General features: G+C 40.5%; 1 protein-coding gene across 2 annotated transcripts; it reads left to right on the plus strand.

The window, feature by feature from the left end:
• Positions 1–420: 420 nt before the first annotated feature.
• trip10a (thyroid hormone receptor interactor 10a) lies at positions 421–18,117 on the plus strand. 2 transcript variants are annotated; one of them, XM_022214651.2, is made up of 15 exons: positions 421–723; positions 6,448–6,563; positions 7,157–7,213; positions 7,615–7,762; positions 8,552–8,614; positions 9,015–9,119; positions 9,241–9,369; positions 9,811–9,957; positions 10,089–10,277; positions 12,542–12,706; positions 13,998–14,107; positions 14,338–14,470; positions 14,722–14,810; positions 14,896–15,029; positions 16,604–18,117. In XM_022214651.2, the coding sequence occupies exons 1-15, from the start codon at positions 700–702 to the stop codon at positions 16,753–16,755; spliced, it is 1,761 nt and encodes a 586-aa protein (XP_022070343.1). In that variant the 5' UTR covers positions 421–699; the 3' UTR covers positions 16,756–18,117. The 2 variants fall into 2 exon arrangements, with proteins under 2 accessions (XP_022070343.1, XP_022070344.1); XM_022214652.2 differs by lacking the exon at positions 12,542–12,706.
• Positions 18,118–23,474: the final 5,357 nt, after the last annotated feature.

The raw sequence follows: 23,474 nt of genomic DNA on the forward strand, positions 1-23,474 counted from the left end.
GAAGGGGGAAAACCTGAAATAGGGGGTAACCATGATGACTGATGTTGATTAGAAAGCAAAAATGCTGCACCCTATTCCCTGCTCAGCTCTTCAGTATGAGTAATTCATGACTTGCAACGTGTTATGTGAATACCTAAACCTGCCAGTGTGTTTTAGCATCAGCTGATGAGGACAATGTGTGATGATTGATGATGATCCAAGATATCATTCAAGTGCGTAAATCTGATGCTTCGCCAGGGCGTATAACATTTCTGGCCAAAAAAAAACTGCTCAGGGATACTTTTTTAGTCAGGGAGATAGCTATTCATAAACCAGGACAGAAAAGAGCAAAACAAAAACTTAATTTAAACCCCAGAATGAGGCACAGCCAACTGGTTAGGCTCGTGTGTAGTTCGGCGCGCTGTCCCTTTAAGACTTAGGATTTGGGAGTGACGCGGATGCGAAAGCTAGTTAGTCCCTGTTTCCTTCGCTATGAAAAATATTTGGACAAACTGGACTAACGACTTCCATCCTAAGTTAATTAGTTAATTATGATGCTGATTCACATTATTCGTTAAAGAAGCAAAAAGCGCAGCGCGTCGTGGTTGGCGACTTATTTATCACGTCGGGATTATTCTCGCCAGGGCCGAGCTGCTGGGATAACTTTGGAGAAGTTCTTTGTATTCGGGATAGTCACACAGCTTGGCCGACAAGCTGAACATGGATTGGGGAACAGAGCTTTGGGTGAGTCCCTCATCTGGCTCGCTTGTAAATTCATAAAAAAATAAATAAAAATCCAAATTCCGGATGGCGATGGTGCGCGCTGGGAAAGTGGCACCTCCAGTGAGGAATAAGAAATGTCTGGAGAAGCGGTGAAACGCTGCCTCCAACTACCCGCTTGTGTTTGCAGAACGGTGCATTCACGAACACTGTGCCATTTTCGGAACGTTTTCTTGTAGTTTCAGCTGAAACAAAGAGTGAACCCAACATGTTGCTCAGATGGAAAGTGAAGCTTCATCCTGGACGTTTGCGCGGATAGATTGGCTTCTGTTTGGATCTTTGGTGTTTACCACAACCCTTTTCTCTCCTTGTTCTTCTAATTTAAGTCACCTACTTTTTTTTCTATCACACTTAGACAGAAACAAATTGGACAGCAGGTTCTGATCATATGACCTGGACAGGCTCTTAACAGCAATGATAAGTGTCCACATGCTTAAGAAAAACGCTGCCAAAATACAATTTATTCTGTACATGGAGGGGTTTTTTTTAACTGCAGAGGTGGATTGTACCCAGTGGGATGCTTCACTGTTTACAGTTTGACACACCTTGCTTCCATAGAGATGGGATCAGATAGTGTGATTTACCTTGGCAACAACAAGCTTCTTCGCTGATAAAGCGCATTATGTTTCTACTTTTGTGGCAAACCGCGTGCTGATTTCAAGAGATTTCCATGAGATAGGGTGCTGTGGTCGACTGGCTGTTTATATAAATAGATTTGCAGGGATGTGAGTTTTCTTAGCCTCAGTTGACCTATATAGAATAGTTTGTGAAATAGCAAACTGTAAACCCGACGTGGATGTAAAAGCAGTGACGGTTTCCAGAACCTAAACAAACCCTTTTGTCATACGTGCACATTCTCATGGAACCTGTAAAAATGGAACATTTCTAAGATGAGGATAGGGAGGTTGTGACCTCATTACAGTGTCCCCCTAGGCCTCTTACCCCGTCCCTTTTCTGTCCTACGAGCTGGTGCAACAGCCTAATTAGTTTTGCCCTACTTTGATTGATTCAGAGAAACATCCGTACCTCAGTATTTCAGAGGCTCTGTCTCCGTACGAGTCTTTCCTGTTCCGTCGCATGATGCAGTTTTTCAGCTTGTAGAGGAATTTCTCTGCACAAAAGCCAGTATCCTGCAGTCAGCTGTTTTGATATAACAGTGATTTCATTCACGGTTTTTGTACAGTCTGTGCCTATGGTTGCAGCCTCACCTATCTGGTTAGACAAAGCCCTGCAGACATAATTGGTTCTGTTAATGTTTAGCCCTCAGCCAAGTCAGCTCAATGGCATCTGTCTCCTGATTGTCGTTAATCCACCGGCTATTTTAAGGCACCAGTTTGCAGAGTGTAAGATCAGTGTAAGCATGAGCTGTGATGGCGTGCGCTACGAGGCCGCTCCTGAGAACTGCAATGAGGCAGGTCTGGCCAGGACAGGGCCCTAATTTTCTAAAGACAGGGTGACTCAAGGCTGAAACATCCATCCAAGCCTTGTTGGTTGGTGACTTTTAGGGTGACTCCTTTAGAAGCTATGTGGCTTTCATGTGATGCCAGTTCCTCTCTGGGATTACTGGAATACTGGAAGATAAGGTGCAGAGGACGCTTCAGATGTTTGCTTTGGAGCTCCCAGATGAGACTTCATGATCATATTTTTATTGCATTCCCCTTGCCTAAATCTGTGCAATGAAAAAATAGGTTACTGCTTTCCTTTTTTGGAAGTTCTATAATTACCAGGGCAGAATATTTACCTAAGCCGTCGAAAATGATGGAATGAGAGAAGGAGAAAAGATACAAACGTTGGTACCGACATTCCAAACGAATACATTGCAATATTTCAGAAATGCTGTAACTCCAAATGTCTAAACTATGTAAAGGCGTGCGCAAAGCGATGAAGTTGTAGTGAAATAACAGACCTGCAAGCTTTAGCAGTCTTACCTCAAACATGCCATTTGCTCTTCAAAGAAAAGCCTTTGTCAGTTGTAAATTTGCAGCCATTTGTGATTTATGAAAATCAGTTCGGTATAAATTCATTCTATGGGGACCTATAAAGATTTTGACTGTGGCTTTGAATGGTGGTAAATGGAAATAATCTGACGTCCGCTGCTGTTTGACAAGACTCTGATTATACAAGCTATTTTTGATAACGTTTTGCATTTTGTAATTGAGGCATTTTTGTTTTGAATCAAGTAAAATATGCTACATTTTCTACCATTTGTGAAAAAATAAAAATATAGCTACTTGTAAGTGTTCATTCAAAGGTCATTTTCTTCCAGCAATGCTGCACTCCACCTGAGAACCACAATGTGTGCATAACTATTTGCTTAGACTGAGAAGGAATGCATAACCCATTTTTCCCCTGTATTTTAAGTGTGAGTTTACATCATGAACTAAAATGTGTTTGGTTTCCCTCCGTAATATGTCATAATTTGAAAGTCATGAAAATCTTTACATCTTGTTGTCAGTCGTTGCTCAGGTCAGCTTTTTTTTTTCAACAAACTGATGCTGTTAATGATATTGTTCCCTGATGAAATTACTTATAGGGGTGATTTTGCAGGAACAGATACACTAATGTGTAGCCTGACTACATTGCCATGATATCAGTGTACTCTAATAGTTCAAGAATTGGGACAAGGTACAGTGTATGTCTTGTTCTTTTTGTTACATCATGCTGTAGCAGAAATATCCAATCACTCTAATGATTTCTAGATAAAGGACACTCCCAAAAGAATCGGTTTATTAAAGTCACAGTGATTTTATTATGTTCTATTAAAGAATGCCAGGTACACTCATTGTGTAGTGTTCCTGGCTCACGCATGCTTTTGACTGGTGGAAGAACAATGGTTAAACTTCTGGGGAAAAAAATGAATTGCTATTTTTATTGTAAATTCTTATCAGTTTGACGCTTGTGCTTTTCCTTTAGGGCTGGCTTAAAGCCTTATCTTGGGCACCAAGAATTCTTCAATCTCGGAAAAATCCTGTGTACTTCAAAAAGATTATTGAAGGATGGTTATCATTAAGGACTGCTGTAATGCAAAGGGATTTTATCTTTGTGCAGAAGTGCTCCATTTTCTTGCATATATTTCCTGAATTGAATCATCTTTGTAAATATTAAAAACTATGTATCATGCAGCTGAATTGTATACAGATGTGTGTAAATGTTGGGACATCTGTATTGGCACATACTCTGAGAGGGGGACAACTGGGGACAAACCATTTGCCCGTCATACACAGAGGCTGCACACAACACATAATGCATTACAGTTTCTATCGTCCCTATCCATCTCCACAGTTGTTGACCTTTTCTGTACACCAATGCCACACACTGATCAGCAGTCCAGAAACTGAATATGCAAATGTTAGATTTATCTATGCAAATGCATGTATCAAGAGCTGAAAGTAGAATATAACTTTCCATTTGTGCTGCCACAGCCTTACTACAATATGATGCATACACTCCTTGTTGTCTTAGAAATCTGTAAACGAAGCCTCCAAATTTTAGAAATAGTTCTCAGTTACCCTGATGCAAGATTTGACCATGAACCTATTCTAACTGCTAGTAAATGTAGCTTCAAGTTGATGACACCACACCTCTATATGGCATACCTTGATAATGTGGTTGTGCTGTTAATGTTTGGATGCTATTAGAGATGGATATCGCAAAACTATGTCAAAAAATGTGCAAATCGTACTGGTCGAAAATATAGCAAAAGGTGCCAAAAATGCTGGTATTTACAAAAACAGTGCAAAATTGCTGGTATTTAGAGTAAAATGGAGTATTATAAAAGACAAAATACGGTAAAGTAGAGCATTACAAAAGATGATAGAATGGGCTAAAGTACTAAAAGGTGCAATGTGAAAATAGGACTAGTAATAATGATAAACGGGAAAAGTACTCAGATAGCACAGTACTCCTGCAAGGCTGCTCATTCCTTGTATCATTTCTGATGGATAAGTCCACAGCAGTCGATTTGTAGTAGGATTGCAATCATGTGATCATCAGCAGGCAGCTGACGTAGTGTTAACTTGTCTTAGTTACTGTGACGCCATCTCATAATGATGCAGACATCTTTTGCAAATCTGTGGAAAGACTATAAGCCACATCACTGCCAAAATCTAATCACTTGGTCCTTGTGTCATTTCTGACCTTCCCTGAAAATTTCATCCAAATCCATTTGTCTGTTTTTGAGTAATGTTGTGAACAGACAGACGAACAGACAAACCAACAACAATCGTCACATAATTCCACCACTTCCTTGGCAGAGTAGTAACCATTTAAATGCACCTTGGTCTTGCTCTTTCATATGTATTTCATCTATCACAGCTTGCCCTATGGCTTGTTCCTAAAACCTCCTGCTAGTTTGAGTGCAGCTTTACGTCAGGCCTTCGCTTAGCAGGCACCGTAAGTTACCAGCTATATTCTGGGTCACTCCTTAGCAAATGGATTGTGTTCAAGTTGTGTTTTGATTCCTGCTAACCTCCCTTCTCTGTTCTTTTCTGTGTTTGGGGTTACTGGGTAAAGCTAAATAGTTTCAGGGTTAGAGGCAGCACATCAAGTTTTTCCCAGTTATGTATCAAAACCTAAATTAACTGTGTTTTATGGTCACTGTAGATAATTGCAGCCTTCTGCTCTGCTGATGTGGTAGATCTAGGCCTCCACTGTTCAATTTCAAATCCTTTATAAATAAATAGTCACTTTTTAGCTTTAAGCAAGTTGCATTTGAAACAAAGTAGCACACTATAATCCTCAGTTTTGTTTCTTCACTGCTCTTCTGTACCATCTTAAATCAACATCTGTTGTTAACACAGTCACCTTGGGAAATTCTAAAGCTGGCCATACTGACTATCATTACCTCTATTGCACGATTAATGACCCTAAATTAAAACCCCAACAGTGCCTATTGGTTAGGTGTTATTGTGGCGATGGATTGCAGGCCTCAGTCCCATCTTTTCACTGTGTTCTGTAATTAGGTTAAATGTAATGTCATTCTTTTGGGGTTTGTCTCTTTTGTTTTACCTGAAGGGCAGGAAGGGTACAGAAGAACATGGCCCAACTTGTCAGGAATCTCATTTCAAAATGCCCCCACCTCAAAATACTAAAGTCAGCAGAGCAAAGAAAGCTTGAGGGTGAACTGCCTTTTGTGTAGAACGAGAGAAGACTGGCTTCAATATCATCTCTCACTCTTAGCAGACTTGTCTGAGCTTGAAGGTGTCAGAAAGCACCTCACCAAATGAAAGAGGAAGAGAAACAATGTACGCCTCCGTTATACTGTACAGTGTGATAACAGAGTCGGCAAATTGCGTTGTAAATGAAATCGATCCACATAAATAGGAACTCTTGATAAAACTGTCACATTGTTTTAAACATTACTCGTACAGGAGAGTACCTCACTTTTCGTACCTTATATGCGTGACTCCTGTTGTGAGCCTTTAGCTGTCGCCTTCCTCAAAAAACATGGCTGCCCAGTGATTTAAAGTTAAGCGGACGTTGCCAAGATTTTGTGCGCATGTGGAGAGCATTCTTGGAATCTATCATGCAGGAATAAGCCTTGATGTGTTTAGTTTATTGCCCTCCATTCAGGATTCTTCTAGTTGACCTCAGACTCAACCAGAGGAACATCCTAGTCACTACCTAAAAGTTAGCATATGTTCTGCATCTTTTCTTTTCCTTATTTGTCTCTCGTGCTCTTTCCCCCAGGACCAGTATGACATCATTGAAAAGCACACACAGTCTGGCCTGGAGCTGGTGGAGAAGTATGTAAAATTTGTGAAGGAGAGAACAGAGATCGAGCAAAACTATGCCAAACAACTGAGGTAGGCCTTGTTCTTGTCATTGTTTTCCTGTCCCGACTGTCTCAAATGCGCGAGTGTGCTGCTCAAAGCAGCTGGCGTCAGTGTGCGCGCGTTTCTGCTCGGGTTTGCATGGGTGCATGTTAAAAGGCTGTTTATGAAATGTTGTGTTGGTCGTATGACTACTCTGGGACAGAATCACACTTGTCTCTGAAACACTGGCCCGATTCTCCAGATGCAGCTCGCTCGCGCTCTCCCCGTAGCTCTCTTCTCTGGCTCCATCCATAGCGCTTCCTTTCCCAGTTGTTTCCCAGGTCGCAGGCCCACATCTGTTGTAGTGCTGAGCTTTGCTGGAGTGGAGAGGAAGTGGGAGCAGACGGGCACATGACAGACAGGATGTGGCCAGATGGAGAGTGAAAGGAGGAAGAACAGCTATTTAAACATGTCCACAGTGGAGTTTTCTTTTTAATCCTATTATGTCGAAAAAAGGCCAGTGATTACATAAGAATAGTTTTCATTTAATGAGCTTTCTTCTGCTGTCATCCATCTGTTCAGCTGTTTCCCTCTGTGTTAATTATTTGTTTAAAAGTTGCCTGATGCACTGTCACTGTCCACAGGAACCTTTCAAAGAAATACAACCTAAAACGAAGCAGCAAAGATGAGCCAGAGTGCAGGTGAGTGGGTTTTTGTTGCAAGAAAATGTAACTGTTTACAATTTTTGAGCTTCAAATGCTAGTTTTAGTTGCAAAGCACCGTCAGCTAAACTTGAGCTTACTGTACCAGTTTGGTTTTACACCCTGGCCCTAATGGCATGTTAAGCACTCACTGCCAATAATATCACATTTCAAACTGCGAGGACTTACAGTTACCAGTTTCATCCATGCAGTAGTTGTTGTTGGTGCCATTTAAGTGCCCCTGGAAGGAAGCAGGAATAAGGAAGCCATGAACTTCTTATCATGCCTTGACTCACTGCTGACTTCTCTTTGAGCCTGCGTGTTCATCATTTTATCAAGTGCTCCCATCAGTGTGTCCTTATTTCTCCACCCTTTTCCTTTCCCCTCCTCTTCAATGATAGGTTGTCCAGCTACCAGTCCTTTTTGGACATCGTGAACGAGATGAACGACTACGCCGGGCAGAGAGAGCTGATTGCAGAGAACTTGATGATGAACATTTGCATCGATCTCACCAAGTACCTGCAAGAGCTCAAGCAGGAGCGAAAGACGGTGAGCTTAACTGGGTTACGCTCCGTCCTGCGCTAAGTGGGTCTTTGGAGTGACCCGTATACTCCAAATAAACTGAATTTTTTCATGTTTTCACAAGTGAAGCAGTGTGCTGGTTCTTTTCCTGCCGTTTTTTGGTCATCCTACTAATATCCATTTACCTGTAGTCTGTTAACTATGTTGTGGTGATCTTTTGGGCCACTTTTGGGTTTATTTTCAGGCTTGTTTCATTGCCTTTAAAAAAAAAAAATTAATTAATCATGCCTGAAGACACTGCATGCTTCTTTCTATCTGAGATGCAGTCTTCACTGGTGTACTGGTGTGTGCCTACAGCACCATGTTCTACAGAACTCTAACAGCATGCCAAACAGGATTTCTATTTGAAATATGCAGCACACACTGCTGAAGAGGAATGTAAAGGATAAGAGGGGAGGAGAAGGAGACTTAGAGGAGGAGTGGAGATACGGAGATCTCGCTACTGTGGCAAGAAAGAAGCTGTTCTTGGTGTCTCCTGAGGGAGGCATTGGTCTGAGCAGTGGTGTGCCATTTTTCTAAGAGGAATGCTTTGGCTTTGTCCCGTTGGATTACAGAACAGTGCAGCCATGTGCAGGCCTTTGCTGAAGACGTGATGTCTCAGACAGACACATTGGTATTTGTTTGCTAGTCTGTTATTCTGTGTGGCTTTTGGAGGTCATTGTTTATTCTGTCTGCCCCTACACATGTCTCTCTCTCTCTCTCTCTCTCTGTCATCTGACCCTCCTCTCACTCTGGCTATTTTGTGAATGTCTGCAGTATCTGATGGAGGCAAAGAAGGCCCAGCAGAGTTTGGAGAGCACCTACAAGCAGCTTGACAACGTAAGTCTAGTGACAGAATTCAAAGATTGAACATCATGTGTTTATGCTGAGCTCAAAATGAAAGCTATAAAAGTCTCTGTGTAAGTGAGTGTGGTCAGTCAGGTGGTAATATTTGTGTATAGTAAAAGCAGATGACCAGAGAGGAAAGCCATCCCCTTTTAAACTGCTACTGCATCATCAGTCCCTGACCTGTTCAGTGATAATGGGAGATGTTCTGCTCCCAAAGCCTGAAAACCTCCCCTGACCCTCCTTTCAGACAGCAAAAAATGCTCTGCTCAAAATAGTAGAACCTCTTCATATTTCATTCAGGCAGTGGCCTCACTTCACTGGAGGAACTGAACATAGCCTTTCTCTTATTCTCTCTGTCTCTCTCTCTCTTTCCTTCCTGCCTCTACGCCAGAGTAAAAAGCGTTTTGAGAGAGAATGGAGAGAAGCAGAGCGTGCAGCACAGTATGCAGAGAAGACGGATCAAGACATCAACGCCACAAAAGCCGACGTTGAAAAAGTAACAAGGAGGGACAACTATATATGAAATATTTATTTAAAAAAAAAACCTCCACATAGTATTTCGAATGATAGAAGATGAGATGGACATTGTTAACCTGTTGTATTATGTGTGGTTTCAGGCCAAACAGCAGGCTCATATGAGAGCACACGTAGCAGAAGAGTGTAAGAATGACTACGCTGCACAGCTCCAGAAATACAACAAAGAACAGAATCAGTTCTATTTTACTGACATGCCACTCATTTTCAATGTAAGTCAACGACCTTTTGCAACATAACAATCTGGCATCAACATTTATTTGAACTGTGTGTGGACTTTACTTGCATGTAAAATTGCAAACTTCAGGAAATTATTAACAGTAAGAACGATTTTGATTCATATTTAAGTGCTTAAATTTCTTTTAACTGTGTAGCCAATAGACCTATATTGATTTAAAGCCAAGATGACATCTTCAGATAATCTATTTAACTTAACTTTAAACTTAAAGTTGAGCTTTGAAAATTTAATTGCAGCTTTAAATATGTTTTATAATCATAAATAAACTTGTTCAGCTTTTCTAAGTTATTATTTTTTCCAAAAAGAAATATTGCAAACTCAATGTTGAAACACACATTCTGGTTTGGGCAAAGCATTGTGCTCTGTCTCATCTCTAATATTTGCTTGTGAGCAACTGTTGTTTTGTGTCCACTAGAAATTGCAGGATCTGGATGAGAGGCGAGTACAGAAGCTGGCGCAAGGCTACATCTTGTTTTCAGACACAGAGAAGCATGTGATGCCCATCATTGGCAAGTGCCTGGAGGGCATTACTAAAGCCGGCACTAACGTTAATGAGAAGAATGTGAGTTGCTCTCAAAAGTGCTAAATGGTTTTTAATATGTGATATGGCTGTGTGCAGCTCATTTGTTTCAGCTATACATCTGTTTGAAAATCACTCTTGATTGCTCTTATCCATAACAACATTTAATGCAGGACTCCATGGTTGTAATAGAGCAAAACAAGTCAGGCTTTGAGCGTCCTGGAGATTTGGAGTTCGAGGACTACAGTCAGGGCATCAACCGAGCCTCCTCTGACAGCAGCCTGGGGACACCTAAAGGCCCCATGGACCTTCTGGGGAAGAACAAGAGCAAAAACTTTTGGCTTTTCAGCAAAAAGAGTAAGGTAGGACCTTTCACTCGAGCAGAGCTAATTCAGCCAAATGTCATAGAACATCACACCAAATCACACTAACAGAAGTGTTTTTTTTTTTTTGCATTATGGAAACTGTAAAGTGAATGAGTGAGTAAATCCATGCATTAGTGATTTTAAAATCAGTCAAAATAGTGGGTGACTTCTAGCATGGCAGAGCCTGGAAATTCCCTACATGGTGAACCTGTGGTTCCAGCTACACACAAACACACACAGCAACACACACTAGCTTTTCATCTCTAAAGCTCAGTATAATGATGCATGAACCTTTTTCATTATATTATACATGAACTCACACACATCCCCACAACTTCTAGAAATGGTCCCTTGCATGACTCTGTCCCTGGCTGTGAGTGAATAAACCTTGACCCCCCCCTCCACACCCTCCCTATCTCTGCAGCGTGGTTTCCAATAGGTCAACTGGCAGTCAGCATTCTGCTGTGCTTGTGCTTTCATCAGCACGGGACCCAAACAACACTGAATTTTCCTCTACAGGCATCCACAAACACACTGCTTCCATTATACCGCCCAGAACCTGGCATTATGTGTCACATCACAATAAAAGCATTGTACCAACATCAGAATGACACCAGGTTCACCAGGTCCGAAAAACTGAATCCTGTTCAACCATGCACTCATGCTTTGAATGTTAATGCTAATATTTGCACCTTAGTATCTATTTGGAGCAGCGCAGCTTCACTAAGTTGTAAATCAGGAATGTTATCTCAATGGAGCACTCTTGCTGAGGTCCAAAATTAAACTGGTGATATGAGTGGCTGACCACTAACCAGCTAATTGTTCCCCTCCTCCGTTCCCAGCTCTAAATGATCCCTTTTTTTCCTCCCTGCAGTGTTTGCTTGTTCAGCACCTCTCTTCTCTCTGCATGTCTTGGTGGCTGTGCTCTGCTCTGCACTCTCCCTGTTTCTGTGTATGTGTGTGGCACAGTGCTCTATGTCATCAGTCATGCTCTCCCAATTAGGAGTTAGCAGTATGAATAGGAGGCTGACTGCATCGCCTTGACCGAGCTCTTGGTTTATGTCTGGCTCCCAAACATTCCCATTCTTAACTGCTCTCCTGTACTTAGATCCCCATAACTCTTAGGAAAAGTAGCACCTACGCAGTAGATGTTCACATAATAACAGTGTTGTGCTCTCGGCATTTACACCGGGGACCTTGTCGCAGGGCTGTTTTAGATCTTCAGGACTAGGAGCCATCAACCTCCTGTGTAATTTAGCTAATAGATCCCACCCCCTCCTTTCCACATAGATGTACAGCTCAAACCAAGAGATTTTCACACAGTTCACTCCGGGTATGTTTTCAAGTTAACCTCTTTCTGATAGGCCACATGGGGCTTTCATCAAGCCCCAAAAATCTATAAGCACAATCCCACTGTGGTAACTAAGCAGGCTATTTATAACAACTGTGCTGATAGTTTATCTATATAGGTCAGACTCATCCAGACTGATACTATTTAAGCTGTAATGACTTTTTCGCACTGAATCCTAACAATTGAGTCGGCTAATTTCCGGTCTTATTTTCACAGTTGGGGCAATGACACCTATCATTTGTAATAATAATGAAAGAAAAGCCGACCATTTTTACTGTGGACGCTCAAGAATGCTGCAACCAAACTTTACACAGCTTTGTAAACTCTGAAATCGGTGCTATCTAAAAAAAAAAAAACATCTTGCAAGTTGGAGCTCAGCAAACACAAGAAATCCCAAGCACTCTGCAGTTGTAAAGCTTTGTCTGCAATGATATTATTTATTATCCAAAAATGTTGTTTAAAAAGTCAGGTTTTTTTCAACTCTGATGGATAAAAATGTGTTTTAGTCTGCTGGCTTGCTGCAGGTCCTCGCTGAGGCTCACTCTGCCCAGGTGTTGGGCTGCTGTGGCACCAGTGTGGGAGCTGTGGTTGGTTGCTTGCTGTGTAGTTTTTGTGTGATTTTTTTTTTTTTTTTTTTTCCAGTGTCTGTGTTTATGAGGGCCAAAGAGACAGTTTTGTGTTTGTGCTTTCATGCTCTTTGGGCGCGCGTGCTGGGTTTGCTCCAGTGTTGTCTTCCTGGCTTTGTGGTGTGCTTTAAGGTGTTGACGGTGTCTTTTTCTTTCCCCTTGTCACCTTGTTGTTTTTGTCTTCCCAATTTCTCCATTACTCCTTCCCCTCCTCCCCCTTACACCACCCTCTGCCTGCATACCTCATTCTTGGGTGCTGGTACTTTGGTCTCGCCCCACCCCAGCTCTCTTCCTCCACGCTCACTCCTTTCTCCACACCCCCTGCCCCTTCACCCGCTAACGGACCCCCTTCCCCCAAGTTTGGCCGGGACCCCCTGTCGTACTGTTTGAAGGAGATCAATAAGACAGTCAAACCCAGAATCTCTTCCTTCCGGACACTCAGGAGATCGGTGAGTCACCAGAGGAGATGGTTCGGGTGCCAGGAGACCTCCACTCATAACGCGTCACTCATCATCCTGTGTTCAGACCTAAGAGAGAGTCACTGAATTCCTCAGGAATTGCATTTTCAAAACAAACACTAACGTTAAAAACTTCGGGGTCACTTATAAATGTCGACATTTTTGAAAGAAAAGCCTTTTTTTTAAATGAAGATAATGTTAAGTTAATCAGAAATACAGTCTAGACATTGTAAATGTGGTAAATGATTATTCTAGCTGGAAATGGCTGATTTTACAGAGGAACATTTCCAGCAACCATCACTCCTATGTTCTAATGGTACATTGTGTTAGAAAATTGTAAAGGCTAAAGGCTAATTGATGATTAGAAAACCCTTGTGCAATTATATTAGCACATGAATTAAAGTGTGAGTTTTCTTGGAAAATATGAAATTGTCTGGGTGACCCCAAACTTTTGAGCGATAGTGTAGATATGCAGTATAAATCTTACAGTTTGTATTTTTAATCTTTATGTATGTTAAAGTATGTAATCAACTTCTTTTGGGGCAGAAAGGAAGAAGCACCTTTAAGGTTATTATGAGATTTTTCATTTTTATATATATATATATATATATATATATATATATATATATATATATGTATATGTACTGTTTCTTGTTCCCCCTTAGAAGTTTACTCCAGAGAGGACCATGGTAATATGTACAACAAAGCTGGTGTGGGCGTCTCAGCTGTTTGACACATTAAGATGGCCACCTTTCCTTTACACAACTCATGTCATTGTAATTTCCCTTTAACAGGGCGCTGAACATGCAGCATCCTTCATGTTATATGTGGCATAAAAGCTTCTCCAACTGAGTCTGTATTGAAGAGGTGGCCACCTGGTGGTGGAGGAAGGCATTAACGCTTGGTATCACATGAGGCAACTGAGCACTTGATTTTGAAATGGTGCATTTTTTGGTGTCCCTTCTTGCAATTAAAACTTCATTTAATAAACTTGTAGGTAAAAAGTGGGACTCTACAATGTTGGGTGGTGGTTCTTGTGTTCAGCTTACTGTACATCATTTGATTTTACATTAAATCGAAACCTAGCGTGTGTGAAAGTACAAGATCTGAAAGTAGTTTTTGTCAGTTGAACATTGCTTCCTGAGCTGAACTCAAACCACAGGCTTGGTGTTCCCCTTCGGTTGTATTCTTATCTCGCCATGGTGACCGTATTTTTGAAACTGTGTGTGTATATGTGAGAATGAGTTCAGTGTTAATCCACCCTTCCTGTGACCTCTTTCAGCCTACGGTGACAGAGGACTTCGGCCATCTCCCTCCAGAGCAGCGCAGGAAGAGGTTGCAACAGAAATTAGAGGAAATTTGCAAAGAGCTGCAAAAAGAAGTAGATCAAAGGTGTGTTGGTGTGTGTATGGGCATCCTTCTGCGTGCTAATAACCATCTCTGTTGGAACCTCTCTGGCGGGAGTGTGGATATAATATTCATGCAGTGTACTTACCTCTGACATCTGTTTGTTTGAATTGTTTACTCACCCCTGAGCTCTGCAGGGAACTGGTTTCTGTTGAAAGTCACTTTCCCCTCTTCTCCCCCCTCTTGTTCCTGTTTCTCTTTCTTTCTCTTTTCAGTGAAGCACTGGGAAAGATGAAAGATGTTTATGAGAAAAATCCTCAGATGGGAGACCCTGCTAGTCTGGCATCTCAAATAAACCAGACATCCCAGAATATAGAGCGGCTCAGAGCGGAGCTGAACAAATACGAGGTAATCCTGACCTCTGTTGTTTAGTCATAATATGAGGCCCTCATTCATTAAATGAATTATGTTTTTTACACAGTTTTCTTCCTTGGTGTCTGCATATCCATGAGCACATCGCAAGGAGAAACTACTAATCACTAATTCAGCACACTTTTAATGGGCTTTAGGCTATGCAGATGAAAATGGCTGTACATTTGTGTCTCTAAATGCTCATAAAACGGACAAGATTGATGTTCCGTCTCCTTTTCATCTTGTAGACTTGGTTGGCCGAAGCAGGAGGTCGAGGGGACACGTTGCGCCATAAAACTCAAACATTTAACAATAACGGAGCTCATGATATGCACAGGTAAGACTAAAATCTGCTTTGAAACCCCGGTGTGTTGCTAACTCTGCACAGAAAACCTCTGTAAACCTCAGTGTTTTCTCTCCAGCCCCGATGGAGCTCACTCGGATGAAAGCACTCCTGATGCCTCCCAAGCCATTTACGCTGAGTTTGACGATGACTTTGAGGACGAGGAAGTAACTGCTCCTATTGGGAAATGCACGGCCATGTACAACTTCCCAGGTATGTCACAGGCCGGTTTATTGTTGGAGAGCACATTGAAAGTTGAGACACATCGTGGACTGACTGTCTTGGCTCGTATTTGTGTGATGACATGAGATGAGTTTCTTCTAAACGTCAGCTGTCCTAGTTGTATTCCTATAAATGAACTCGTATTATTCACCACTATTGTTGTCTTAATGATGTTATTTAGCCAGAGAATCTTTGGGCCACCTGTTGGCAGAGTATTTTGGTTTTTGGTGAATAGTAGTGAGCTACTACGAAGCAAGTTACACACTGGTTAGCTTTCTTAGTGTAGTCTGGCTCCACAAAACCTAAAATCTCAATCAAAGATGATGGGTATCACAATGATTATCAACTTTTTACTATTAACCATGGCTTCCTTTTTCAGACTCTGTGCACGCTCTCATAAAAGGGGACATTTAGCATGTCATGTGACTGTTCTTCCACATGAAATGGACCAATGGTGTGGCGCCTACTTCTGTTCAAGAGGAACAGCATGTTATAATGGAATATAAATATTTATTATGACAAAAAGCTGTGTTACTGCCAAGGATTCAAGACAGAAATTCTGGTAGAAAACTGTTAATCTGGTGTTCATGAAAGTGTTTTACTCGTCAGTGCAGCTGCTTGTTTGCAACGTGACAGCTGCAGATCAGTTTGACCATGATTTTAAGGAAGTACACTAAGGTCTGATTGTTACAACATAAAGAATCTGTGCAAATCACTTTAACTCAAAATCAAAGTGTAATTCATTTTATTGACTTATTATTCTCTGTTGTGCATATATCAACAGTGGTTCTAATCTGTGTTGTATTAGCTGCAGTAGCAGTAGTAGCAGCATTTCAGGACAATATGTATTTTCTGCATCGCCACCTGAGTGCATGCATGTTTCTGTGACAACACAGCACATGCAGTATGCAACACTGTAACTGCACAGCTTTGTTCAGTTGGGTTACGAATGTACAGCGCAGCATGTTTGCAGATGTAACATAATCCCTCAGCTGAGAATCTCTATTGCTTATAGGGAATCATCAGGAAACAAATTGGCTCGAGTGAGGCGCTTCTTACAGCCAATTTATATCGAAAACTCAGAACATAATCTCCTCGGAAGCAGGTTAACCGTGCAGCATAAATTGCCATGGTGATCTAGCAGGTTTCAAAAGAGACACTGTTATTATACTGAAAACTTCAGCTCAACATACTTCACTGACCCGCTAATGTATCTTCGTACTGGAGCCCTCTGGGGGTCAGGGTGGCTGTTAGTTAACAAATGCATGGAAAGTAGCGTATCTTTGAGTTATGATCATTTTTGTTTGCTCATATTTTTCTAGATTCTAGTGCATTGCTTTCTGATGAGTAGATTCTTCTGCCAACCTCCTAATATGTCCAGGAGTGTCTATTTAGCTTTCAGTAGGAAGGTTAACATGAATCAAACCAGTTTGAGTAGGGTTCTCCCAACCATTTATTGAGAGAAAATCATGAGTCAGCGTTTTCGTTGTTTGGACTGAGCAAGGTTTGTGCAGGAACTAACCCGGCAGTGTTGGCTATCATCTAATCTAATCTTTTCCTTTCAGGTGCCAGTGAAGGGACCATCTCTATGCAGGAAGGGGAGGTGCTGGCTGTGGTAGAGGAGGACAAAGGGGACGGTTGGACCCGTGTACGTAGGAACAATGGAGATGAAGGCTACATACCTACATCGTATGTCACCATCAACCTAAACAAATGATAAACACATGAGGAACAATGCAAAACTAGATTAACACTTCACAAACCTGAATGCAGTTCTTCCTATTGGACCAATCCTAAAGAAGCCACAGCAGTAATGAGCATTAGCACCAGAGCGTCCTAAAAGATCCAAAACAAGGCGGCACATTTGTGCAGAGAGATGGTGCTAACAGTACGTTCTGCATAGATAACAGCACATTTTTGTAGTCTCAGTTATACCATAAGGTTCTTTTGTTTTCTATATCATGTCATAATAATGTTTTGGTTTAGAAAAAGTCATGCTTACATCTTAGGCACGATTACGGTACAAGTTTGCTTCTTTCTACAGCCTAATGAGGCATTAGTTTCTGAATGTGAGAGGAAGAATTAGAGGGGGAGGAGGAAGATGAGTGCTGCTGTCATCCTTACACTGAGTTCTAACACCAGTAATACTTAGGAGGAAGTTACCTCACTTGTTTACCCTTTTTTTAGTTTAAAACTGACTCGCTCTGACCCATGGCAGTCCATTCCACGGCTGAAACTAAAATATATGACCTGTTTCAGCTCTCATTTGTCTCCAGTGTGCCACTTTCTACCTTTAATAGCACTTGAGTGTCCCCAGGGGATGAATGAGGTTTTTGGGGAGAATCCTTTTACTTTTGGACTTTTGGACTTTTGGTTTCCAGAAGACCAAAGCTCTCCTGCCATGGTAAAACACACACACACGCACGCACACACACACACACACACACTACTATACAAACACTTTAATGTGTGGACAATCACAGCCATATCTTTTTTTTAAAGTTCATTTCAGACCTTTAGTGAGGCTATACAGTAGCTGTTACAGTTACAACCTGAACATTGTACTAAAAATAATTTATTACAAATGTGTATAAATATAATGATCATGTTTGACAGAAGTTGTACTTTGTATTAAGGATGTTTTCATGATGTTCTTTTCTCCTTGCACACATAGTGGACCGTCTGTAGCCACAAAAGGGAGTAAATAATGCACACATAAAATGTGCTCCATTGTATTTATGTAATAAATAATATATATTTTAGCTATCACAATACCACTATTGTCTTATTTAGCTTTTTAACCATTTAAATAAAGATTGTTACATTGTGAGAGCAAACTAAAAGGATCTAATTTTGTTGCTAATGATGTTTTATTTGGATTTACTTCACACTTGCTCAAGTTGATCCATGTCCTGTTTTTTACAGAGCCAGCAACAAGCATTACTTTTCAAGTAACTGCTCATGTGTCTTTGGTGCCTTTCTGGTTAAAAGCATTGTGTATATACCATTTTTACATTTAAGATATTTTCTTTTTTTTTTTTTTTCTCCAAGACTTAATAAATGTAAAGCACATTTCAAAGTTAAGTTGTTGTGTCATCTCTGGGCGTGAAAAATTTGAGATATTAAGTGAACATGGTACGTCTCTGTCTAGTAGAGTTTGCGCAGCTTCCTTGTGGATATTGTGAATTTAAAGTTATTTAAAACAGTTACTAACAGTTTCTGTCCTCAAGAGCGGCCCAGTCGATACATTTTCTGCTCCACGGCACATTTAAATCAATACTTGTGAACATGCATCACTTTTACGGAAGCTGGAAACTGGAGAGCATGAGTTTGTGGTTTCACTGGAAAGAAAGCTGTGGCTTCATGCACCATGAAATGAATGAGGCTGTGAGTGCGTGGCTGGTAGGTTCTGTTTTCTGACTTGTGAACAAATTTCACATGGAAATCTGTATTTTTCAAAATCCCCTCATGGCTTCCTGTATTAATCATTGTTTTCAGAGTAATGTCTAGTTTTACATCTGCATTGTATCAGTTTTTTGATGGGTTTCTCTCTTGTTTCCAGATGTTGGCTGAGCACAGGAATGACAAATTCTGAAGGGTTTACCCTCTGAGACTACAGGTTTTTCAAAGCACCCAGAAAACTACAAAAGTTTCTCTTAATTGCAAAACAATCCAGCCTCATCCAAGTCACTGATGAGCGTGATGAATTTAAAGTGCATTGTATTAATGAGTGTTCTTTTTCTGCTGTTGTTTTAGGGAAACGGCCCTGCAACAACAACAACAGCAGCAGCAGCAGCTAAACACTAAATTCCAGTTCCTAGATAAAATGAGGAACAAGGTCAGAATTTATTGCCATGCCTGTGCTGATCTACAGACTGCATGCTACTCACTCTCAGTAGGTGGCATTGTTGCATCACTTCTTAGGGAAGCATCATAGATCTGCCATCGACTCTCTGCATAATTATGTTTTCACTATATAGGCCATGCATTTGCATACCTGATTAAATTGTACTGGCTTCAAAACCATAGTGTTTATAACGACTAATTAAATAACTTCAAATTGGCAAGTGCCCCACTTTCATATCACCTTTTTCGCAAAGGCAGACAAGTGAAGAGAAAGACAATGAATGTGAACTTAGTTGGGGGGGGGGGGATAGGTTTAAATAAATTATTCCATCATATTTTTTAGTGAGAATTAAAAATCAACAGGAGAAATGATGGCGCTCTGCTCAGCTAAGGGAGCTTTCAGCAGCAGCATGCTGTGTCAGTGACTGACTGGCCAGATGACTGAGGAATCAGATCATCATTTGTATGCAAAGCCTTTATTCTCAAGATGCGTTAAAGGTCAGCTTTTCAATAAGACCACTGGATCCAGCCAACATCGTGCTCCTGCGTGCAGCCAGGAGAGAAAACGCTGCATCTTGGCACCTCAGCTCACCCTGGTGGGGAAACATACAGCAGAGATTAGAACAGCTGCTGGGGGGGTCAAACTTTATGCATATTGCACATCTGGCCACACCCCAAGTGACTACAGCAACACCTGTTGTAAAGATCATGGCTGGAGTCCGGGCAGAAAAGCAAAACTGTTGGAAGGTTTGAACCAACACAGGGTGGTGCAAAGACTTTCCTGTGCCCTTTGTGAATCATGAAAAATGCCTTTTTAAAACAGATAACAGAGCTGACTTCATTTCTCCTCATTTATCTCTCACCGAGTAACTGGAGCTGTTCCACTGGTTTGGAATATCAATTCTGCAGAAATATTTTTGGGCACATGCCACTTACTTAATACGGTCCCTCATTATAATCTTTCTTTCATTAATAAAACAGCTCTATTTCGTCAAATAATAGAACGCATTTACTTGTTTCAGCAGTGTAGAAAAAACATAAAACTAATGCACTTAATATTTAGCACATAGTTATTATTTTTCATCTATGTAAAGTAATGCATTTCCTCTAAATGTTTAATAAAAATTACATCACTACTGCAGAGTCAGTGGATTTCACTTTAAAAATGTGAGCCTGAAATGACTGATTCTCCCACCAAAGCATGTGGTGATGGTAAATGGTTGCTAGTGGATTACTGTGCCTTCGACATGTCTCCAGTAGCAAAAGATGAATTGGGCTGTTAGAGATTGCTGAGGTTCATGTGGTTTCAGGAAATGTCTTGTGAATACTTGTTTTTATTTTAGCCGAACTAAAGATAACAGCGCTCACCTTCCTCCATAGACCTGATCTGACCAACAACCTGATCATCATTTGGAGTCTTTTCAGGTTAGTTGAATAATGTAATACAGAAATAAAAGCTGTACTGTAAACTGTTATCTCCTGGCAGTAATTGAGCCTCTGTATTCTGTGTCATTCTCTATAGACTGAAACTGAAGTGTCATACTGTTTATTATGGTGGGTGCGCTTACAAAATAAGCAATTATTTTTCTGCCTGCTGCACCACAGGTGATTAAAGATTTAAGAAATCGATCTTCCACCAGTTGCAGAAAATAAGACAAAGATGGAGGGAAACCTTTAAGCCTTTCAGCAGCTCTGTGTGGTCGAATAGTGTATGATCGCACTATACCATTAAGGAATTTGAGAACACAATTTGCAAGATTAGTTGGACAATCTCTGAATAATTAATATTTCAGGTTTGTCAGAGTTTGTGCAGCACCTGCTCTTTGTGATAATGAAATTCCCGAATAAACAATCAAGTTTTGCAGCCGCTTTGTAAAATTTTTAATTGTTGCTTTACTGTAGATAAATAAATAAAAGTCCCTCAAATTAATCACTGCCTCATGCCTGTTCCTGCGGCACAGCTTGAGGCCAATTTTCTGTCTGTTTACAACTTCTGTCTTCTCATAGCCATTCTGCTGAAACTCCCCCTCTCCCTCCCTGCCACATTGGTGGCATGCTGCATGTGGATCCAAGGAGCCTCTAATAAGCTCCACCAATCGAAAATATTTTAACAGTGCTATCAAGCCTGCTATCAGCTCCGGTGGTGCCAGGAATAACGCAAAACTGCTACGACTCAGCTGTCAGCTTCATTGCTCGGACCACAATTTTTAACAAAAGTGTAAATCCTCCTAAGCGGTAAATAATGATCAGTGTTATATTGAGTTATTTAATCCTATGAGAATTCGCAAAACTATATTTTGCTTTTCATATTATAGTCATGTTTTCAAAAAATCCAAACAGAAGCTTTCTTTGCAAGCATTAATTAAAAAGAAAAATGCCATAGTTCAACTTTCCTCCTTTATGAAGTAGAACTTTGCAAGAAAATAATATGATCAGACTTGGGTTGTTGAAATGAAAGTTAAAATCTATATTGTTTACATGATAAGTGATTGGGATAAGGCTTGGGTTTCATGTGACTATTATTTCTCCACCAAGGAACGTGGCAGAGTTATGTGACGATCGGCGTACGACTGTCTGTCTGTTGGTCTATCTGTTAGCGGCATTATTCAAAAATGGATTAACAGATTTGGATACAATTTTCAGGGAAGATCAGAAATGACACAAGGACCACCTCATTAGATTTTGGCAGCGATAGTCTGGATCCACAGATTTGTTGAGGATTTCCGTATCATTGCGAGGTAGTGGCACGGTGTGACTTTAACAATGACTACAAGTGAACAGGACATCAGCTGCCTGCTGATGATCACATGATTGCGATCCTACTATAAGTCAACCGCTGCGGACTTGTCAGGACTCATCACTGGAAATAATACAAGGAACAACTGAATAAATTGTGGGGGTGTTTCCGAGTCCCATCAATTCCCACCGCCTGCTACATAGTTAGAGCATGTGATTCGGTATCCCTACATAATGTACACATGCTTAATACATGCTTGTGTTCAGTGCAAGGTCATTTTATTTGTGTGGGCACATCTATATTAAATTATATGTTGCCGTGATTTCTGATCATCAATAACTAATAAACAAATGCTGCATTTCTACAAAAATATGCTGCATTTCTGACAATGCCATATGGTGGAATGAACAGCTCTGGCAGAGTACTGTGCTCTCTGAATCCTTTTCTTATTTTGGTCGGTAGCAATGATGTAATCCAACTTTTTTTTTTGACGAAGCAAGGAAACCAACCAAAGAAAAAGGCAATAGAAGGTCAGTCTTCTTTGGGAAAGACCCCCACCCCCCACCACACCCATATATTCCTTATGTTTATGTTAAATCCAAGCAGAGCCAGCTGCTGCCACAAATGCATAAAATGGTAATTGATTTGAAATAAGACTTCACTGCTGCAGTGTTTTACTGATTTAAATAAAGCTCTTGCAATGTTGATCGAGGATCACCACAAAGATGATGCCATTTTTTGTAATCTGCTCATCATAAACCAAAACCTTTCCAGGTTTTATTGCTGCCCTCACAATGACATGATTATCTTGCTTGTGCAGAAAATGTGAAAAAAAGGATGAAAATATCATCAAACCCAGACATTATCAATGATGATTTGTAATGCTATCCAATATGCTGCATCCATTATCCTTTTCAACATACATTCTGTTGCACTGACATGTTTCTTTTTTATCATTAACTGCTAAAGATAACTTCACTACATCAACACCAGTAAGAGCTAGAAGGCAGAGGCATTTTGCCGTTTTCATTTTAAGGTTCTGCTATCCAAATGACAATTATATTTAATAAGCTTTGTTTAATTGGAAACTGCAGCAACACACCACAGCATAGATTTTCTTTCAAAAGTGATTTACTCAGTAAAGGATTTCTAAATAAATCAGCCTTAACAAATGTTATCAAAGTGTAAAAACTTTTAAACACTATTGACTTCATGCCCTTGCACTACATGTAGGGAATACCAACAACTTTCTAATATTTTCATAAAGCGATAGCTCAAAAGCTAATCTATATAGGAGTTTAGCTGTGGTTGACACTAAATTTACATGCTCACATTTGCGTTTTATTTTTTATCATAACCTTACATGTCATTGCCAATAATTTTCAACACCAATTTTCTCTCTAAGTGGCAAACCAAGGCAAGACTTTAATGAATGCAAGGTCATCACCAGATTATAATTAAGATTGTGGTTGGAGGTCAAAGTCAATTTAAAAGAAACTGATGTGATGAAAACATATGCTAGAATTTTTAAAAAATGAATCTGTGCTTCAGCTTGAGCTCTCTAATTCATGTTCATCACATGCTTCAAAATGTTCTTTTGTTAACAAAGATGCACCGAACAATGGAATATTCAATTAATGCTCACTATGGCAGTTTTCCACAAGAGTTTATCAAATGAGCAGAACGTAAAACAGACATCATTGTGGGCAGTTTAATATTTGTTCCCATAAAAGTTCTGAATGTTTGATGTACAGTCTATGATCTTCTCCTTGACGGCTACTTATGACCTCAGAAAACTGAGGATCTCTAGTCATTGGTGCTTTTTCTTTAAAATTAAGGCCAGGATCTCTTCA

The sequence above is a fragment of the Acanthochromis polyacanthus genome, chromosome 21 (assembly GCF_021347895.1).
Source record: "Acanthochromis polyacanthus isolate Apoly-LR-REF ecotype Palm Island chromosome 21, KAUST_Apoly_ChrSc, whole genome shotgun sequence".
In the NCBI taxonomy this organism is placed as follows: domain Eukaryota; kingdom Metazoa; phylum Chordata; class Actinopteri; family Pomacentridae; genus Acanthochromis; species Acanthochromis polyacanthus.